At 33.1% G+C, this 20,858-nt stretch overlaps 1 protein-coding gene across 1 annotated transcript in view; it reads left to right on the forward strand.

Moving 5' to 3' along the window:
- Positions 1–984: 984 nt before the first annotated feature.
- Positions 985–20,858, forward strand: part of LOC123694342 (low-density lipoprotein receptor-related protein 2) — a 140,009-nt gene continuing 120,135 nt past the window's right edge. Inside the window, exon 1 of the mRNA XM_045639751.1 lies at positions 985–1,182. Coding sequence (XP_045495707.1) covers positions 1,107–1,182 — 76 coding nt within the window. The 5' untranslated portion in view covers positions 985–1,106. The remainder of the gene's footprint in view (positions 1,183–20,858) is intronic.

Consider the following 20,858-nt stretch of genomic DNA (forward strand, 5'->3'; position numbering starts at 1 on the left):
CTTTAGCTCTGAAACAAGAGAAAACGCTTCGTCATTTATAAAACAAAAGAGATAAATTATTATCGTACTTCTAAACGTTTCATTTAAATACATATTTCCTTTGTGAAGGACTAAATTTTCCCGTGACGTTTTTATGTTCTAAAGTTGGACAAAAAGTTTTCGTAAAAAAATGGTTTGCGAGTCGCGAACGCAAACAGTTGGAGGGGGAGGGGGGAAATATTTACTTGTCTCTTGCTAACGCTAGAATACCTGACTGTTGTGCCGACCACCTGTGTGAGTCGGTGATGCCAGTTGCGGAATAATTGCCCATAAGTGGGGAAATATTTCACTACGATATTCATTGAATTCGCGTATTTTGCTAGACATCTACTGTAAAGTCAATAGTACATTACATACATATAGAATATACTTTATTTTAATCCTTTATTGTTATTTATGTTCTTAAACCCAAAATACTTTGTATAATATGTTTACCTATTTTGTACATTTTCAATGTGTTAGTATTGCCTTATTTTTGCTCACCCACATCATATTGTTAAATTTCCTCTGATTTTTGGGTTACCTGGTAGAGATCGCTGCCTAGCGATAAGGCCGCCCTTTGCTGTTTCTTGTCTTTGTTATATTATGTATTTAATATTTATGTATTTTCAATGCAATAAAGAATAATAAATAAATAAATAAATACTTATTAATCGTTATTTCAAGTCGTTATTATACTCGTATAAATTTATTGTAAAAAGTTACCTAGATAATTGAACTTCCTCTAAAAATAACTAAGCAAATGTGTCATGTTCGATTGTTCCTGTAATTTATTTTATGAATTATATTTACACGTAGATTTATCTTCAAACATTGTTTAAATTACATGTAGAAAACCATAATATTCAAAATAAAACAAAAAACTGTAAATGCAAAATAAATTTTCTCAACACGCCACCCTTTTGCCGGCCGGCGAAGCGCGTTCCGCACCAGTCAGTTCCTGACGCCCGAGCGAGATAGACGTGTAGCAAGCGGGCGATCGTGTCACACGTCATCACTTTCCAAACTTGAAAACTTGCCGCAAGTGTGTTGTGTGTGCTGTGTTGATGTGATTAGTGTGTGTGAGCATGAGGGGCGCCTGGGTGGCGTGCTGGCTGCTGGCAGCGCTGGCGGCCGTAGAGGCAGACATGAGACATTTAGCAGGTAAGCGCCTACATGTGCGGCAGAGGCTTCGACGCGTAACTCAAGTTTAACTCCTTTCCATACTACGTTGAAGTTCTCATTTCAAATTTCAACTTTTTAAACTTTTGTTTAAGACGTCTGTAATTTTATCATTGTCTATAATCTTACCAGATTAGTTGGAAAGTTGTTTTGAGTCGTGTATGATGCGACAATAGTGTTTTATCTCGAAAACACGAAATGAAAGATGCCATTGATGTCCATAAATGTATGGTTATTGGTTACTCGCAGTTTGAACTGCGTTCGTGACTGGCGGTAGAAAGTTGACCTCACATTATTTAATGTTCCTGGTATATCACGAAAATTGCGTCCATTATTTTATATTTAAGTATTAAAATAGTGTCAAACAACAATAAGACTAGCTATAAGTCAGTGAAAGTAGGGTAGCACAAGTGAAATGCCGGTGTAAAAATGACTTTCCAAAATAAGTTGCCGGTTGTTGGTCTTAAGATCGCTTTTTCTGTATCTTTAATTGATGATATTCGCGGAATAGCCGTTATCAAGGTTATTTTAAAATTTTATTTGATTCGGTAAAAGAACATTCTTTATTCCGTACTTTATTAATGGTTCGTAACAGATTTAGGTACCTATTTCTAACAGATTTAGGTATTTATATTAAGTTTGTTCTGGTGGGAAATATTGACATTTAATAACACTTTTTTCGTTGTAGATGTAAAAAAATGAGAAATAAACCTACCTAGGTATGTATTTATTATAAGAGTTTTGCTTACGCTATTAATACTGGATAAAAAGTAATTAATATTCCTAACTGTTGATTACAGATACTTTTTATATGCACGTTTTTTGTGCGTAGTTTTTATTTGTAACAAGTTACGATGTATGAAACAGTATCTACATGTTTAATTGGATGAGAAATAACGTCTGACATTTCACAGCAACATGATTTACAAAAACCTCTTACTACCTATATAACATGCTATAATATATAAGTATAATATATAACGTATGAAGGGCTTCTATAAATGATTTATTAACTTATTCGTGAATAATTGTTTACAGCTAAAATCGCGCGGTTACGTTTCTTTGAAAAGATTTCAACGCGCGCATTTACTGTTAATCCTACCTTCTACTAATATTAGAAATGCGAAAGTTTTGATGGGTTGATGTTTGGTACTTAATTATGGCCATATGCTGAAGAAATTAATTTATGTAATTAATGAAATTTGGCATAGAGATAAATGATACTTTATATAGAAAATAAAGAATTAATAAATATAAGAAAGCCCATTGTACCGAGATGAAACTGAAAAGGTACGAAAAAAAGTTAATTTGGCACGTAAATAACAATAGGTACCTACGCGTTATACCTATATTGTTGAAAGGTAAGAGTCTTTTCTTCAGCTAGGTACCTATATTAAATAGATGTTCTTTCCGAATCGACCCAGTTGCAACAGGAATAAAATGAATATATCTAAATTAGAAGTAGTAACGTAGAAATAACAATTATACAGCAAAAAAAAATCATACCTAATCGGTTCTCAAGTTTTCAAACAAAAAAAAAATCTTTTTTCTCTGCAATATTAATATAGACTGTAGATAAACAATTCGTTGCATTATCATAATACCAACCTGAATAAAAAAATGTAAAAAAAATGATTGCCAAAAAATAATCAACCCCAACTTTTATAAGAGCTACCAGTAGATCACCCCAAAGTCACAGATTGAACATTGGCATGTGACAGTGTCCCTAATGCTGAAGTACCGTAAGGGTCGATGACCTGTGACGTCACGCGCCTAGCCTTCCGCTGTTACGAGCTTTTGAGGCATAATAAATAATAATATGAATTTAGCTAAATTGATTCTGATATTTTTTACGAAATTTGTGTAGTAAACTTTTTTAATCAATCTTGAAAATTTTATAAGACGTCAATAGTCAATACTTAAATATCCAAGTAAACCGCAAAATATTTAATTATTCAAATTTCAATACATTTCTTCAAGTTTGTTCCGTCCAAGGTGTTCAACCGTGCATAATTGACTTCTATCGCGTATGCTTAGATACTTAGCAACATAGCGGCTATACATAGCCTAGTTATGTGCTTAACGGGGTCATTGGCACCGAGCGTATTATTTACTTGACGTCAGAACAGTATAACTTGCTTACAAATGGGTCGTGGGTTCGATCTCCGGAAAGTTAAATTCTAAGTTAATTTGGAAAAAAAATGTTACGAAAGTAAAGCGATTTTAGTTCAGAAAGTAGTGTCGCATTTAGTTTCTAAAGTACAAAGTTAGATCTTGTATAGGTTACAGAACTAGGTCAGATTTTACAGTGCACGGCGGCGTTTCAAACTAATTGTAATACTGAATTGTATTCTTTCTTGCAAATAAAACTGTATCTTTGATCTTAATGACCTAACAATTATCGCGGAATTGGTCATAATTATACACTTTTTAGCATATTCTGCCAATTAACCAAAGTAGGCAGTAGGCACTATTAGAAATTTCTGAAAAAAAATTTGAACCTTATTGGTCAATTATTATTAGTAGGTACTTTGTCAAACCCTATTTCCGATAGCAAACAAAATTCACTGACATTGTAATAGTGTGACAAATTAGAGATTTGTGTTAAGGTTGGCACTTTGAACATCGATTTTAGACCCTAAAAACTGTGCATAGAGTTTAAATTGCTTTGCCTTAAGCAGATTGGGACAGGAAACCGTTCATTGGTTACGTCGAGACGTTCCAGCTTCCGCCGGTCAATGTCGAAGATGAGACTAAAATCTGTTACACTGTACCCATCCATCTATATCCATAATAGTGTAAATTACTGTCTGTCTTTAACGAAACAGCTGTACTGATATTGATGAAACTTCTGTGATAAGTAGATTTGTTTGCGCGTCGTGATATTAGCCACACATTGGTTAATTTGTGACGCCTATGACGATTACATATTTAATTTCAATTTTCAACACAATAGATATACTATGTACAGTTTACCTGTTTAAAAGAAAGTAAAAGCAGATGAATTTGCGAAATGAATAATATAACAAACATAACCTTTAAACTACTCATAACTCTAGAGATGTAATGTGCCGACGACAGATAATTTCGCGGGAACAATAGGTATCAAAGAATTTAATGAGCAGGAGGGAAATAAAAGTTTAAACTCTAGAGAAAGTTTCTAATTACCTACTTTATTCACGTTTGGAAAATCCCGTTTATAACAAAAACGATCTATCCATTCAAAATATGTCATACATACGTAGGTACATAGTTTAGTAATATGTTTCTGGGTTTGATTTCACACAGCAAGTAATTGTATGACAAAATCTATACGCTATACATGCAGTTAATAACCTCAAAGCTCTTGTTTTTACTCGTGAAATCAGGTCTTAGATGTCTACACTACCAGTTTCATTACATTTTTTGCAAAACATACCACGATCGGTGATGCGAATGTAGTCCCGCTATCTCTAAAACATTTAAACAAACAAAAAAATTTGTATCACTTCACAATTAGCACTAAAATATGTGAAAAAGAAAACGAAAATTTCCAGAAACCTCGCAGTGGTTTGACGATTATCTGTCCCTGTCTGTTACATACGGTGTGAGAGAGATGGGTGTTACTATACCGGCGCGCGCGCGCGGTCGCAGAGTTGTTGTAGGCTTTTGCGATGATATATTTTTATATTATAAATCCTAAGTATGAAGAACAACCTCAATTATAAACCTTCATTTATGCTTATCTCAGATTTCGTTATAAAATGATAATTTTATAATAGTTTGAATGAATGAGGAAGAAGAATACAAAACTATAATTGCGCCTATTTAAAAAGACTTGCATCATTTCACTATACTTACCGACATAAAATAATATAATAAGATCATTAACGTATATTTATTACTAGCTGCTCCGCGCGGTTTTACCCCCGTGGCTCCATCCCTGTTTGTCGTAGCGTGATGATATATAGCCTATAACCTTCCTCGATAAATGGGCTATCTAACACCGAAAGAATTTTTCAAATCGGACCAGTAGTTCCCGAATTAGCGCGTTCAAACAAACAAACTCTTCAGGTTTATAATATTAGTATAGATATTATGTATCCGGATGCACTCTGTAATATATATATTTTATATTATTACATATAAAATATTCTTATATTTCTTGTAAAAATACTAAATTTCTGACCCTGACCGATCTTCGCCGCAAGATAATACTTAAGTAGCTGAATTCTTTTTCCTTGTATAAAGACTATTCATCAATGTTGCCTCATAAAAGTGGCTTAGTACGAAGGTACATAGTGGTAAATGGTAATAGTATTTCATGGAATAATCATTGAGATATACATAATATGTAGACGACACCGCCTACATCACTTATGTTCCGCTCAACATACGCCATATGGCGTAAATGCACGCTCATTTTTTATTTGTTTTAAAGTGAAACGCATCAAATATGCCTTCGTGTGTGTTACGATATTGCACAAATAATACAAATAATACGGAAAAGTGCAAAGGAATAACTTTCATCGATTTTTAAAACTTAGAGCAAAAAAATGGCGCACAGATTTTGTTCGTGGTGTCTCCTCCATACGTAGTACTATTATCTCAATGTGAATAATTGTATTATTTGTTTTAATAAATATTATTAAGATATAATTGGATTTGGAACTATACTACTTAGTTACATTGTTATTTGAATGCTGCTATAAAAAAAAATCTTTGTTGATTAAAAAATTCCCAGTAACCTAGCTAGGGAAACATTGTCTTGTATAAATTGTTTTAGTAGCCTTTTTATTTATATACTTTTACATGAATATTAATTGTATATTGTAATTGTAATTGTATGTATGTATGATTAATAATAAATAAATTTGAAATTTGAATTTGAAATTTGATTATACTTTTAATTAGGTATGTCTAGCTTGAGGAAGTTTCGGTACAAATACATTATTTACATCTAGCTTAAAACAGGCAGATTAAAAAATATTGCGCAATTCAGGTACAAGGATGTAAACAAGATAATATTTTATGCTCCATATATGTATAGATAATCAATTATTGTATTCTTATATCTTATAGCATACATTTATTCTACAACCTTATAATCTCTATTTTATAGCTTTGAAATTTAACAATTCTAAAGATTATTTTATGCTTCGAAGGAGTTTCTAGAAGAACCTATATTTTGTGCATAGGTACCTACATAATATTTCACAACAAAAACACTATGTAAATTGCGCATCGTTGTAACTTCCCGGTTTCACTGCATCGCGTGAGAATCGAACTGGCAACGCTTTTTAATCGATTACATTAGACATCACTTCCCGGTTGCGTAATGTAACAATGGACGGACATAATCGTCTATTATTAAAACTATAACATGCTTAAATAAGTGACGATCAAATTGTTTTAACTTCCCAAAAAGTTTACATTCAAACGACGGGTTCAAAATCAGTTAATTCTTCTTTATTCTGGACTAGCTGCACTCCGCGGTTTCACCCGCGTGGCTCTACTCCTGTCCTGTTGGTCTTAGCGTGATGATATATAAGCCTTTCTCGATGAATGGCCTATCTAACACCGAAAGAAAGATTTTTTCAAATCGGACCAGTTATTCCTGAGATTAGCGCGTTCAAACAAACAAACAAACTCTTCAGCTTTATAATATTAGTACCTATAGAGTATAGATATCACGCGATGGAAGCAGTGGCTCAAACCTAATATTTTTAGGCAGTCACAACCATCATATAAACTATTTTGCCAAATTAGAGAAGCGGTGAAAATCAATTATTTTCATTATATTTTTTAATCAAACTCATAACAAGCTCATAACAAACTTTATGAGAATTTCTGAGCGCTTTTTTTGTTAATATTCGGTATAAGATCTAAAAATTACCGTTAAAATGTTGAAAATTATCGAGAATCGAATCGGGTCGGCCGACCGGTTAGCCGTGTTACAATTTGAGCTGGTTTTGTGTTTTATATTCTTTAGATATGAATGATAATGCCAATTTAAATTCTTTCGGGAATGAGGTTAATTCGTACAACATACGATATGCCTTATTATTACAATAACCTAATGGTAATTGTCGTAAACCACGCTTGTACTTGATGCAGTCGCGTGACAAACGATCCCTATTTAAGTCTACATCCTCTGGTTTTTGTGTTATTTGTGGTTATTCGTATCCTATTCCCTTTTATAAGGTTAAAATAAATAAAAACTGTATAAAGTGGTTCTGAGTTTTATGGCTCCAGCGAGAAACTAAATGAGATAGACTAACTTTTACGTTGTTATTAGTGTAGGTGCATAGCTAATCTCAAATGGGAAAAGTGATTAAGATGGGTGTAAAGGTTAATCAAGGATATGATTTTATGGCTCGCTAAACATACCTTGTAATTTTGTTGTATCAATAATTGCTGTAATGTGATTTGCAAATATGTATTTCGAACTTGCTGCGGTTGCACCCGCGTGTGATAATATATAGCCTTTCACGATAAATGGGCTATCTAACACCGACGACCGAATTTTACAAATCGGACCAGTAGTTCCTGCGTTCCAGTAATTAGCGCGTTCAAACAAACTCTTCAGCTTTATAATATTAAGTACCTACATATAGAAATCAAGTTTTATCAGATAAACAAAAATTTTAGCTGTTATTTAACTTAAAGCCAATTTAATTAAAGTATTATTGAGATTGAGTTATTGTCGAATACGCGATACGATAGACAGCTCATTTAACTTCTATAGAACTATAAGATAAATGGGATTTTACAAACTTATACCATCTTGATTTTATTACTTACCGAGTAATTAATTACCATCGGTATCAACAGCTTTTGTAATATTAAATCCTGTGGTTTTATTTATAGTTTATAGTAGAAAATACACATTACCTAAATGGTTCTAATCCAGATTATAATATATCTCTGTACCAAATCTCATTCAGACGCGATCAGTAGATATTACGTAGAAAAGTAACTTTTTTCACAAACTTTCGTGTTTATAGAAGTACCTCGTAGAATGAACTTTATTACCTCTGTTTCTAGCGTTTTGGCGAGATTTTGCGCTTGAATTTACAGGCTTGGGATATATATTGTATACAGTTTTTATGAAATAGTGTATGTATCTTAACGTTCAATAAACTCGGAATGAAATAAAACTATGATTCAAACATTAATTGCTACTTGTAAAATGTTTATTTATATGTACTTATAAGTATTTATTTCAAGTATTTTTGATCCATTAAATAGCTAGCAAATTAATGAATTTAATACCTACACATTTCCAATAATGTACAGTCCATTATACTAAATACTAATACATACTAATATTGTGAAATTTAATACAAAAACTAGTTTATTTTGCGTCGTTTGAAACTCAAACGTGTCTCGCTTCCACGTGTTTGTCTCACTGTACTGTATTGTTTTGTTTTTGAGACAAAAAGTTTCCTGTCTTCTTCAAGGTCTTATCTGTAGGAAAGAATTCATCGTTATCGGTTCAATACTTTGTGTTAATATGTATTAGCAAAACATATTTGGCTACAAAATTCAAGTAAATTTTCTTCTGAAGTTCTGAACCGCCCTAAGAAATATTGTCCATACTTCAATGAAAATTAGTATTGCTATTTGCTTTAGTTTTCATAGGGCATTGACGCGATGCAGTTTCGGTCATATTTTTTCATATTATAATCAAGTGTATTTTTGGGAACAAGCAGGTAGGTACCTCTACCTAGTTCATATTATAACCATCTGATTTTTATTTGTCCTATTCCGATTTATATTTTCCACTGTATCAAGGTCAATAAGAAAAAAAATATTTTTCTTAGAATACCGGTAAAACGACATATTTCTTTTATCTGATGAGAGATTTTTATAAGCAGTTCTTAGTTCCATAGCACGATTGTTAATTCAAGTTGTGTGCCATACAACTACTAGCTACGCTTGTGTGTGTAGGCTCGCGCGTGTGTGCGTGCGCCGTACCAAGCCGTGCCATGCGCGCGCTGTGTAAGCTGGACCGATGTTTTTAACGTTTATAAATGGAAAATAGAAACCGTCTTGAGTTTTTGTGGACGTAGGTCAGGTAAGTGGTTGTGTGTAATGACAATGCTGTTGAATTTAGGTGTAATAAGTCAGATGACGATTGCATGGCGTGTTAGATTCTAGATAATTACCTATGTTCTGAATTAATGCTAAGCCTTATAAGCGCAAGTGAATTGTGTTTTTTTTTTATCCAACCGAAACCAAAGAATTGAGTTTGCTCACGACGTATCTATTTAATACGAAGATTATATTGTGTTTGCGTGAAACTATTGATAGGGTTATTACGCTGGATCGCGGCCCTGCGTCGTTTCGCGGCCTTTTAGAGCACCAACCACATTAATATTGAAAAAATAATAATTCTGTCTCTCTCTTCATAACGTGTTTGAGCTCTTTAGAAAGTAGGATAGTTGCAAAACGTTATGACTATTAAAATTGGTCGGTTATCTTTATCCACGTGCTAGAAATAATTTGTCCATTTTGTCGCCCGCGCTGTCAGCGCAAACACGTACGCAAAACTGTGCAAAAAATTAGCGCATATGTCCGGCTTCAAAAGTAAGTATTTCAAGTTTGGGTTAACATTTTAATATTGAGATTGTTTAGAAAGTGGCTAGATTGTTCAATTTACTTTATTTTGCATTTATTTGAAGAGTTTATAACATAAATGCCAATTTTATTTGCCGGCCGCGAACTAACACATTTATTTTTTAGTTGAGCTGGTTTACGGCCAGGTGGCCGCGGCACTAACTCATTATATGAAATAATTTTGCTGTCTTTCTTAATATAAATATAAATTAAGTTTCATATTGTGCTACATTTTTTATTATTGGTGTTGGTTCTAATGCTATGGTTAGTTTGCGGCCGCCAAAATATAAATATTTGACGTTTTATATCTATAACATGGCCGCAAACTAATGCATGCTAACAAAGACATTCTGGTTTGCGGCCGTCTCTAAATTATATGGAAAAAAAGACGGCCGCACTCTGATTTTTGACACAAGAGGTTTTAGTTTACGGCCACTTTTTTGACACGAGACTATCTATTTCGTTAGTGTCAAGATATTTCTGTTATTTACAGATGTCTACCAATAAACCCGCCAAAAAAACTGTCAAGTATGCTCGAGAATCCCTTCAGCAGGCCTTAAAAGAAATACGAGATGGGCAAATTTCAATCCGGGAAGCAGCTCGGAAATTCACTATTCCGAGATGTACGATCCAAGATAGATTAAGTGGTAGGAGGACAGACGAATTAAAAAAACAGGGCCCTGAGCCAGTGCTGGGGAAACAAGGGGAAGAAAAAGTCGTAAAGTGGCTAATAAATATAGCGAAGTGTGGGTTCCCAGTCAAAAAGCAGGAACTACTGGATACTGTGCAAAAAATATTAAAAGATTTGAAAATGCCGAACCCTTTTAAAGATGATCGTCCTGGTCAGACATGGTATTTGAACTTTCTAAAACGACACCCAGAAATTTCTGTTCGATCAGCAGAAGGCATCAACAAAGCTCGGGCAAGGGTAACCGAAGAATCAATACGACTGTGGTTCCGCGAACTTGAGATATTTCTTGAGCAGGAGGGACACTCGGACATACTTGAAGATCCCAACAGAATGTTTAATGGAGACGAAAGTGGATTTTCACTTTGTCCAAAATCAGGGAAAGTTCTTGGGCCGAAAGGTTATCGGAATCTGTACCAAATTAAAGCAGGAAACGAAAAAGATAATCTGACAGTGCTAGTGACATTTAACGCTAGTGGTGAGATATGCCCTCCGTTGATAGTTTTTCCATACATTAGACCACCAAAAAGTGTAACAGACAGCATGCCAAAAGACTGGACCCTCGGCAGAAGTGAATCTGGTTGGATGAATGGAGATGTATTCTTCGAATATATAGTTAATGATTTTAACAAATGGATCACCGAAAAGAACATTAAGAAACCCGTTTTACTGCTAGTCGATGGACATAAGTCGCATATGTCGTTAGCGTTAAGCTCTGTCTGTGAAGAACTTGGAATTATTTTATATGCACTTCCCCGAACACCACGCATATGCTGCAACCCGCCGATGTCAGCGTGTTTGCTCCATTAAAAGCTCAGTGGAAAAGTCATGTCAAAAAATTTCTTGCTAAGCCTGAAAATTTAAACAACGCTGTGACAAAAACAAATTTCTGTCTGCTTTTTAAAGACATAATCGAAAATCCGCAAATGAAAACCAATGTCATCAATGGATTTCGACGATGTGGTCTTCACCCATACGATCCGAACGCGGTCGACTATACAAAATGTGTCCAGAACACATTGGAACAATTTAGTAGACCGGCTGATTTGCGTGAGAACTCGGGAATAACCAATGAAGACCTCATCGCTACCCGCAAAGTGATTCGACATTTGAGACCGGTCCTAAAACAAAAAAAGATTGACACAAAATTTATCCTAAAAGCAATCAAAAAGTTAAGAAGCAGAGAACCCAGAGAACCTCAATATATTACCGGATCTGAGGACAACACAAACTCGACACTCGACGCTTCGAGCGTTCCCGGCCTTTTATCAAATGATTCGGCTCATACATCTGCAACTGCGAATGCTTCCAATGTTCCCCCGCCGCATTTTTTGAATTCTCACTCTCCGCATGTTTCCGATGTTACCTCAGCAAATTTTGCCGGCCACGCCTCATCCCATACTCATGATCCTGCCTTGTTAACTCTTTTAATTCCTGCAGAAGATCCCGATCGTACTTCTGATAGTGTTCCGGACCATGGCTTGTTGAATTCGGATACGCCGCAGGTTTCCCAAGTTATCTCAGCAAATGTTGCTGGTCTTGCTTCATCGCATATTCACGATCCTGTCCAACTATCTCTTATAACTCCTGCTGAAGTTCCGGATCGCACTTTTGACAGTGTTCCGGATCATGGCTTGTCAAATTTAGTTTCATCTAATTTTAGTGGTCTAGAGCTGGGAACAGTGGTTTCACTGGACGATATTACGATCATACCGTTTCAAACTAGTACCCCCAAGAACCGAGACCAAAGCCCGAAATCTCTGATTCCTGAAGAAAAGAAGAAGTGCACGGATTTTATTGGACTGACTTACGAAGATGTTAAAAATAAGCCATTCAAATGTAACACGTGCATTATTGATAATGTATAGATTTTAACCATAATCGTTGTTTAAGTTGATTATTTTGAACTAGTACCAATTAGGTACTAACATAAAAAGAATATTTGCGATAAGTCCATTATTCATTTTTGTAGTTAGACATAATATATTACTAAGATAGTAAGAAACATACTTATTATTCGTTACGGAAATTGTATAAGACTGATTTCTAATAGTCACTGTTAATAAGCTAATATTATGTATAGTTTTGTAAAGAAAATGTAGACTTTTTAAAACACTAGTCTCATATGCTCAAAAGAAGTATTACTAAAGTTATAATAAGAAAAATAATAAGGCTTACTAAAGTTACTTTCTTGAAATATAATTTGATTACCGAATATTGTATACTTTTATTTCATTTCATTTTTTAAAGCGATTGTAGGTGATGGCCGCGAACTGACGATAGAGCGACCGCGAACCGAAAAAAGTGGCCGCCAACTGGCATTTTCACCAAGATTCATGTGATTATTTATTTAAAAAAAAACTGTTGCAATATTAATTTAATACTTATTTTGAAAAATAAGTTGATTATATCTGCTACGCCTACACAAATAATTTAAACATGAATTATGGATGTATCATATCAATTTCAAGGAGCAAAGTTGACAAGGCAACTAAAAGGCCGCCAACCGGCTCAATGACCCTACTTAGGAATAACATTAACAATAAGCAGAGTTTATCACTATTTTATTATGTATACGTATACGTATATACAATATTTTATATTACAGACATCGGAAGGATGGCTCAATAACTGCAATTCGAAATCGAAATATTGGATTAACCTACATGAAACAATGTTAGAAAACGGATTGAAAACCTAATTTATTAGTTCCTTTACCCTTTTGTCTAAAATGGTCTAGGTACTTTATATTTTTAGTAGTTTTTTTTGATATTCTTAACAACTCTCCATGACAGAAACCTCTGAGATATCTTTCTTGTTATTAAGTACGTAATATATAGTTCAAGTAGGTAAATATTATCGTAGAAACATAAGGAACTAATCATTTTCAAATTCAATATGTTTGCCATATTGAATTTGAATTGGCTATTGTGAGAAAATGTTTAATTCACGTCCGAACCCGCGACCTAAAAGCTAGTGCTAATATCAGCTGGTTTAACATTATCCTACACTTGTCCAAACAAGGTTTTAATTAGTCGAACTAATGACTCACATGTGAATTTGAAATATTAAATAATACTTGTTTATATAATATTTTATTACTCGAATGCATATATACAAAAGGTATAAACCTGTACATTTGTTGCGTAACTTCTAAATTAGTAACCTATAAGAAGCCGCAAAAATACAAGTACCTAGTAACTATTTTTAATAATCTGTGACATAACTTTTAGTAATAATATCGATGTTAATAAGATCTGTTTTTCTGTTATTATAAATTATAGTTTGGACCTTGAACTTATTAAAAGTACATGGTCAACAAAATATTAAAATTTTTGTCATTATAATTTTGACACAGATATAAAATACGTTTCAGCACTTTATTATAGTGGAAAGTATTATTATTGTAGGAAATTGTTTGCGTTGCTAATAAATGTGTGTCAATCGTATGATTCTACTTATATATGATAATATATGAAATGAGATCTTTAAACCTTTTCAATTAGCTTTAATAATAGGTATATTTTGCGTAAAACATATTGTTTTATTCCATCGTACCTATTTAGGTTCTTAAAATCTAAATTATTGTCCATTTTAATTGTATTATAAGGTATCACATGAACTACCGTAATTATAGAAATAATAGGATTTATTGCATTTCTTTTAAATTTTAGCTTGTAACAAGTAAAGATTAACGTAGTTTACATTATAGTTTAACTAGCTTTCCGCCCGCGGCTTCGCCCGCGTTTTCAGAGAAAACCTCGCATAGTTCCCTTTCCCCTGGGATTTCCGGGATAAAACCTATCCTATCTCTCAAGTTGGATCGAACTGCACAGGAGTCCATTGAGGACAAACATTGTGACACGAGATTTATATATATTAAGATGTTGTGCTGCGCAATCTTTCTTCAATAGTGGGAACTTTATACAATAGATGAATATTCACAGGACATAATCAACATTTAAAGTTACAACAAGGTTACAACCCACTGTTTAGTTTTACTCTAATTTATATGTTTTAATCCAAATGACGAACGAGTATATTTATTTGTGTATGTTAGATTATTTTGGAGATTGTATATTCGAAACGAATATACCGATTGAAGTGTTAAAGTTTCCAATCGAAATATCTTTAGAGATATCTTCAGAGTTGGTTTTTTAAAAGTCATAAAAATGAGGTGTCAATTCAATAGCATTTTTTGATTTCTTTTTTATCTTAACTCTGCCACGACTATGTTTTCAACAAACAGTTATGTTTACAATACAATTGAATTCAGAACATCTTAATTTTTTAAACCTGATAAAAACCCATATTTACAGACACTTTCAAAAGTTACTGAAATGTATCTTTGTAGTTTCTTGTGAGGGAAAGTTAAAAGTATTGAAAGCAAGCAACGTAACGCGCTAAAGCTAGCTAGTATCTGTGCCGGCAACAGTGTCAGAATATTTTAAGGACACAATCGGAGGCCCTTTGACACGTTGTGAATAGAAATTTCACGTTTGCAGATATGATATGAAGTACATATTTTATCTAGTGGAAAATCTGCCGCGACAGAATTGCGGGATTATATATTTAAAAATAACAACATGTGTTCGCTTTGCTGCTAAGAAATATGTATCTATTAACATCCATACTAATATTATAAATGCGAAAGTAACTCTGTCTGTCTGTCTGTTACTCAATCACGCCAAAACTACTGAACCAATTTTCATGAAATTTGGTATGGATATATTTTGATACACGAGAAAGGACATAGGTTTCTTTTTACCCCGGGAAATAGGATAGGTTTTATCCAGGAAATTCCACGGGAACGGGAACTATTCAGGTTTTTCTTTGACTGCGCGGGCGAAGCTGCGGGTGGAAAGCTAGTTAGTAATATTTATATCTATTACGAGTTTGTTAACGAATGGCTGTAATGTTATTTTATTATAATGTTATTTTTTATAATATATATATACGTAAATTATTAAAACACAATTTTTATTCTTTTTATTACGTAGCAAACATTCGTATTTTTACTAGGTACATGTATTGTAACGCTGTAATCCCTAACCCCCAAGTGGGAATTAGGTTACGCTTTAAATTAAACTAAACCTGTGGTTTAAACTATGGTATTGTCAGTATGGACACATTATGCATGCATGACAGTTTCACAGGAATACTGCAAAAGCTTCGTTAGTCCCCGTTTTTTCACATAACAAATACAATATTCCCTTTCACGATACGATAGTTTTTTTTTTAATTTAAACGAACTGCCAAGTAAATTCCCTGTATTCCTTGTATTTGCCTGCAGGTCACTAGAGAATATATTTATCAGTTTAATAAATATGGCTTCGAAAGAATTGGATAAATGAGATATATTTGTATAAGATAAATTTATTCAAATCCGTAGGTGCATCAGTTTTATCTATGAAAAAATATGATTCTTTACTGAAGGAGCATACCTGTTAGTTATGCATATTATGTGTACATATATGTATTACATATAATTAATTATTTTACATGGATATCCCCACTTAAATCTGATCCAGGCATTATGCAAATCGTGACAATTACTACTCGTTACAATAACGTGATCATGCAGATGATCGTATCTGCATATCATAATATCTAATGCTTTACAATAATAGTCATGTAATATTATACCCCATGTAAGTCTTATAGATTATATATTATATACTATAAGAATGAGACCACCACTGCTCGTGGTGTTTATGAAAACTACTAGCTTTCCACCCGTAGCTTCGCCCGCGCAGTCAAAGAAAAACCCGCATATTTCACATATTATATAAAACCTATCCTATTTCCCGGGGTAAAATTAATATGCCTATGTCCTTTCTCGGGTATCAAAATATCTCTATACCAAATTTCATGCCAATTGGTTAAGTAGTTAAGGCGTGATTGAGTAACAGACAGACAGACAGAGTTACTTTCGCATTTATAATATTAGTATGGATTCGACAACGCTTCATGAATAATATTTTTATGTATGAGCTTCTGATGATACCTTATTTTCACTTCTAACACGTACTTACAATAATAAAATATTGCAAGTTTTTTAAATATTGGTACCTATATACTATATGTATAATTGTATATAGGCATGAAAGAAGGAATTTCAAGCACTGAAAAGATTTCAACAAACGAAAACGTGTGTTAAAATTTTTCCACCATTAATTATTATCTTCTTATAATGTTCTCAAACTGTAATTGAAACTAAAATTGTATCTAATGGAACAAATAAAGCTTTATTTATTTATTTTATTTATTTCATTATTATCACATATTATAAATTATAATAATACAATTAGTAGGTACCATAAATGGCGTTGAAACAATGCAATATTAGATGCAAAATCTCATATGGCGAGGATCGTGTGGCACTGCGCAGGTAACAGCGGATTTTCCCTGATTACATATTCATATAAGTGTTACGGTTTAATCGCATTCTAATCAATTAATAGCTATAAAATAATAATTATTCTTAGGAAACTGTGATTTTATAATAGTTAGGTATATGTTGGAGTATTGCACAGTATTTGCACAATTGTTTTTTTTTTAAACTTCAATACACGTGGTACTTCGTAACAATCACTTCAGTTCTATTTGTTTGTTTGTTTGAACGCGCTAATCTCGGGAACTTCTTGTCCGATTTGAAAAATTATTTCGGTATTAAATAGCCCATTTATCGAGGAAGGCTTATAGGCTTTATAATATTATCACGCTCAGACTGACAGGAGCGGAGCCAAGCGGGTGAAACCTCGGAGCGCAGCTAGTAATATATATATATACCTATTAAAAGCCACTAATCGGTGTTGTAAAAATTGTACTAATAATTGTATGATAATAAAATAATAACTACTTATTCATAAATACATGCTAATGCTTATATGAATAAAAAAATGTTTGAGATTGAGTTCAATCGGCTGATGAATTGTAAATTATAATTGAATTATGAAGCCTATAATTATTTATAATTTACTAGCTTTCCACCCGCGGCTTCGCCCGCGCAGTCAAAGAAAAACCCGCATAGTTCCCGTTCCCGTGGGATTTCCGGGATAAAACCTATCTTATGTCCCGGGGTAAAAAGTAGCCTATGTCTTTTCTCGGGTATCAAAATATCTCTTTACCAAATTTCATGCAAATTGGTGTGATTGAGTAACAGACAGACAGACAGAGTTACTTTCGCATTTATAATATTAGTATGGATTTTGATGATTATTATATCCCTCTAATTACGATTTCTACTAACAGCTTAGCAATGCAAAGGTTTTACTTGATAGCAAGTAAATTAAAATACAAACGTAATTTTCCTCAACGTTGAGATAAATAGCCCTTGTTACACGTTTTATGGAAGCCTTGATACAGCCTCTTCCCTGTTTCAGTCACATCATACGGAAGCGACATCTTCCGTCAACTTACAAACATATTACTTTGCTTTGTGCGTTTTCCTGTGTGCCTCTTGAAGATATTTGCCGCTATGTGGTAAAGATGTTAAATTAAAAGCAAATGTTGCTGTGTTATCTTTGAGTTTATAATCAATTAGATATCTGTTTATAATTACTTTTTGGTAAGCGTTCATAAAAGTTGACATGAATAAAAGAAGTTAGTAACATTTGGCAGTGAAATTTTAAATAATCAAGTTATTTATATAGTATCTCGTCTATATATCGTCAATAGTCGTATCGTCAATAGTAGAAGAATTTAAAGATCAATTCAAAAGTTACAGAGATTATAACTGCGACAAACTCACAAATTCACAAACTTAATACTTTACCTCGTTATAATGAAGTTAGATAACTTTGTCTAAACTCTAAACATTAGGGGAGATATCATATTGTGAAGGTCATAGCTAATGTTTCTTCTTACAAAGCGCATTGTTTGTCTGTTTGTCACCGTTTAGCACGTGACTGTTGTTACATCTAGCAATATTTATCGAGCTAAAAGGACAAAGGATTCCGAGATAATAAAACTTTTTATATGAATAAAACATTATTGATAATGATGAGAAATGGTGGTGATATACTGTACATATTATTATTATATTATGTATCAGCAACAACTAAAATATGTCATACACATCTTATAGAAGTTTTATTTATAAAAAAAAAACTTTCCGCTTGCAGCTTTGTTCGGCAAACGTACAGACATAATTTCGCATTCAATTCAATAGATACATATTAGGTTTTAAAGATGTGTTGTATGAATAGGAATATTTTTTATAAGTAAATGAAATAGTAAGTACCTATATGAAAGTATAAGGTACATATTTGTAACTCGATCATGCCAAAACAGCTAAATATATAATAACGAAATTTAGCACAAGGATACGTTATATTCTATAAAAGCAGATAAACTACTAATTTTTACCAGTTTCCTCAACATTTAACTAAAAATCGGTCACCTTACCATAATTACATGACAAAGTAATAATAAATGGCTGAAACGTGATTAACTTGTAAATAATATATTCGTTAGGAATACAACACGAACATACGATAGTGTTGGTAATTAAACAAAATAATTATTTGTTTTTCTGCATAATTTTTTATTAAATACGGCAGTAATCAGTAGTGAGTCATTACTGTTTTTCAGGCAGGTATGTCAAAGAAAATTAAAATGATGAAGTGCACTGTATGTATTTGTAAACGAAACAAGAAAATAAGAAAGTTTCAAAGAAGTTCATATCACCTAGTTTTTATTTAATTCCTCACATTAGGTAGGTACCTAGAGGCTAAACCATTTGAAGATTCATAACAAAATATTAATACTTCGCTCCGGCCTCAAAATACATGTTTTTTTTTTTAAGTTATTATGACTAAAGTTATAAAAATTGATAACATTATCGTCACTTTTAACATTTCACGAATTTATTCCTTAATTAAAAATTCCTCTGAAATAGGTACACTACCGTTATCAATTTTATTTCAACCGGTTCGACTGACCTTGATTTATTATATTTTCTCGAAGGTCAAATTAAATCATTGTTCCTTGCATGTTATTGAAGCGGTGTTTTTACCTCTACCGATTTAATAAATAAACATATAGGTAGAAAAAGATAAATACATATATAGATGATTTTATCTTGTCCTGATTTGCTAAGTGGATAATGATGTTAAATTTAAAGACACCGGTTTAAGTTACAAATTTTTCCATTATGAAATGAAACAGGCTTTTTGTTATGATAATTTAAAAGTATGAATTTATTAATGTTATTTGTGAATCCTTTAGACATAATATGTAACAATCGTATATAACAATATGTAAAATCTACACAAGGATTTGTTTTGTATGGAATGTGAAATTTTGTGTCTCATCGAGGAAGGCATGATATATTATGTTATCATTACGCTAAGACCAATAGGAACGGAGCAATGCAAGTAAAATCGCGGGGCACAGCTTGATATGAATGATGAAGCATTATATAAAACAAAGACATTGAACAGTATGTACCCATAGGAATGAGAATACATTGGTAGATTCACAATAACCATGGGTGCCGTTAGATATCGCCATGGCCGTGCCCGTGCCCGCATGTCATGAATATTGCATGCTATGCGTTGTAATGTCAAGTTTACGAGTGCATTGTAAAAGTATGTAAAGGTCTGTATAGTTTCGATAGATTTATTGTTTTTGGTGTTTAAAATAAGTATAAAATACATTCAAGAAGAACTATTAGAGGATAAATTGCTAAAAAGTCCTATCTATTTGGTTCACAATATTTCGTTGGCTACGTGATTATTTTAAATATACGTATAGGTACATACTTAGGTTTCACTGACTATTTTTGGGAATATGTATAGGTTATTAAGTTTCGCTCACGCATGATTCACCATGCTAGAAGACAGTTAAGTATATCTTTTAAAACTAGCAAGCTATATTTGTAAAATTATCTCATAAGGTTGTCGTTATCTTCCTTATCTTCTATTCTGACCATTGGAGTCTTTTAACAGGAACTACAGTTTCTTCCTGGCTCTTTTCTGTAGAAACTGCTTCCCAAACCAGTAGTATCCAGTTTAATGTAGATAATACCGATTCAAATTTCTTTCGAGTCTAGTTGAATTTATACTTCTTTGACTTTAAATTTTGGTCTTATCAACCCAGCTATATCCAGCTCTCTATTCACATAATCTTGCCTATATATTTAGATGTGAATTACAAAATCTCAGGCTAGCACACGACATGTATGGATGATAAGCGATAGGAAACACATTCCTCAGTAATACGTAATGTAACGAGTAATTGCGTGTACTAAGTGCGGAGACGATATCTCCGCGTGGTACTGTTTATGTTTTGAACGGTTTTCGTTTGTGTACACGGTACCTAATATTATTATATTAGATGTGGGTTGTGGGATTAGGGATTTAGG

This window comes from Colias croceus, chromosome 9 (assembly GCF_905220415.1).
Source record: "Colias croceus chromosome 9, ilColCroc2.1".
Classification (NCBI taxonomy): domain Eukaryota; kingdom Metazoa; phylum Arthropoda; class Insecta; order Lepidoptera; family Pieridae; genus Colias; species Colias croceus.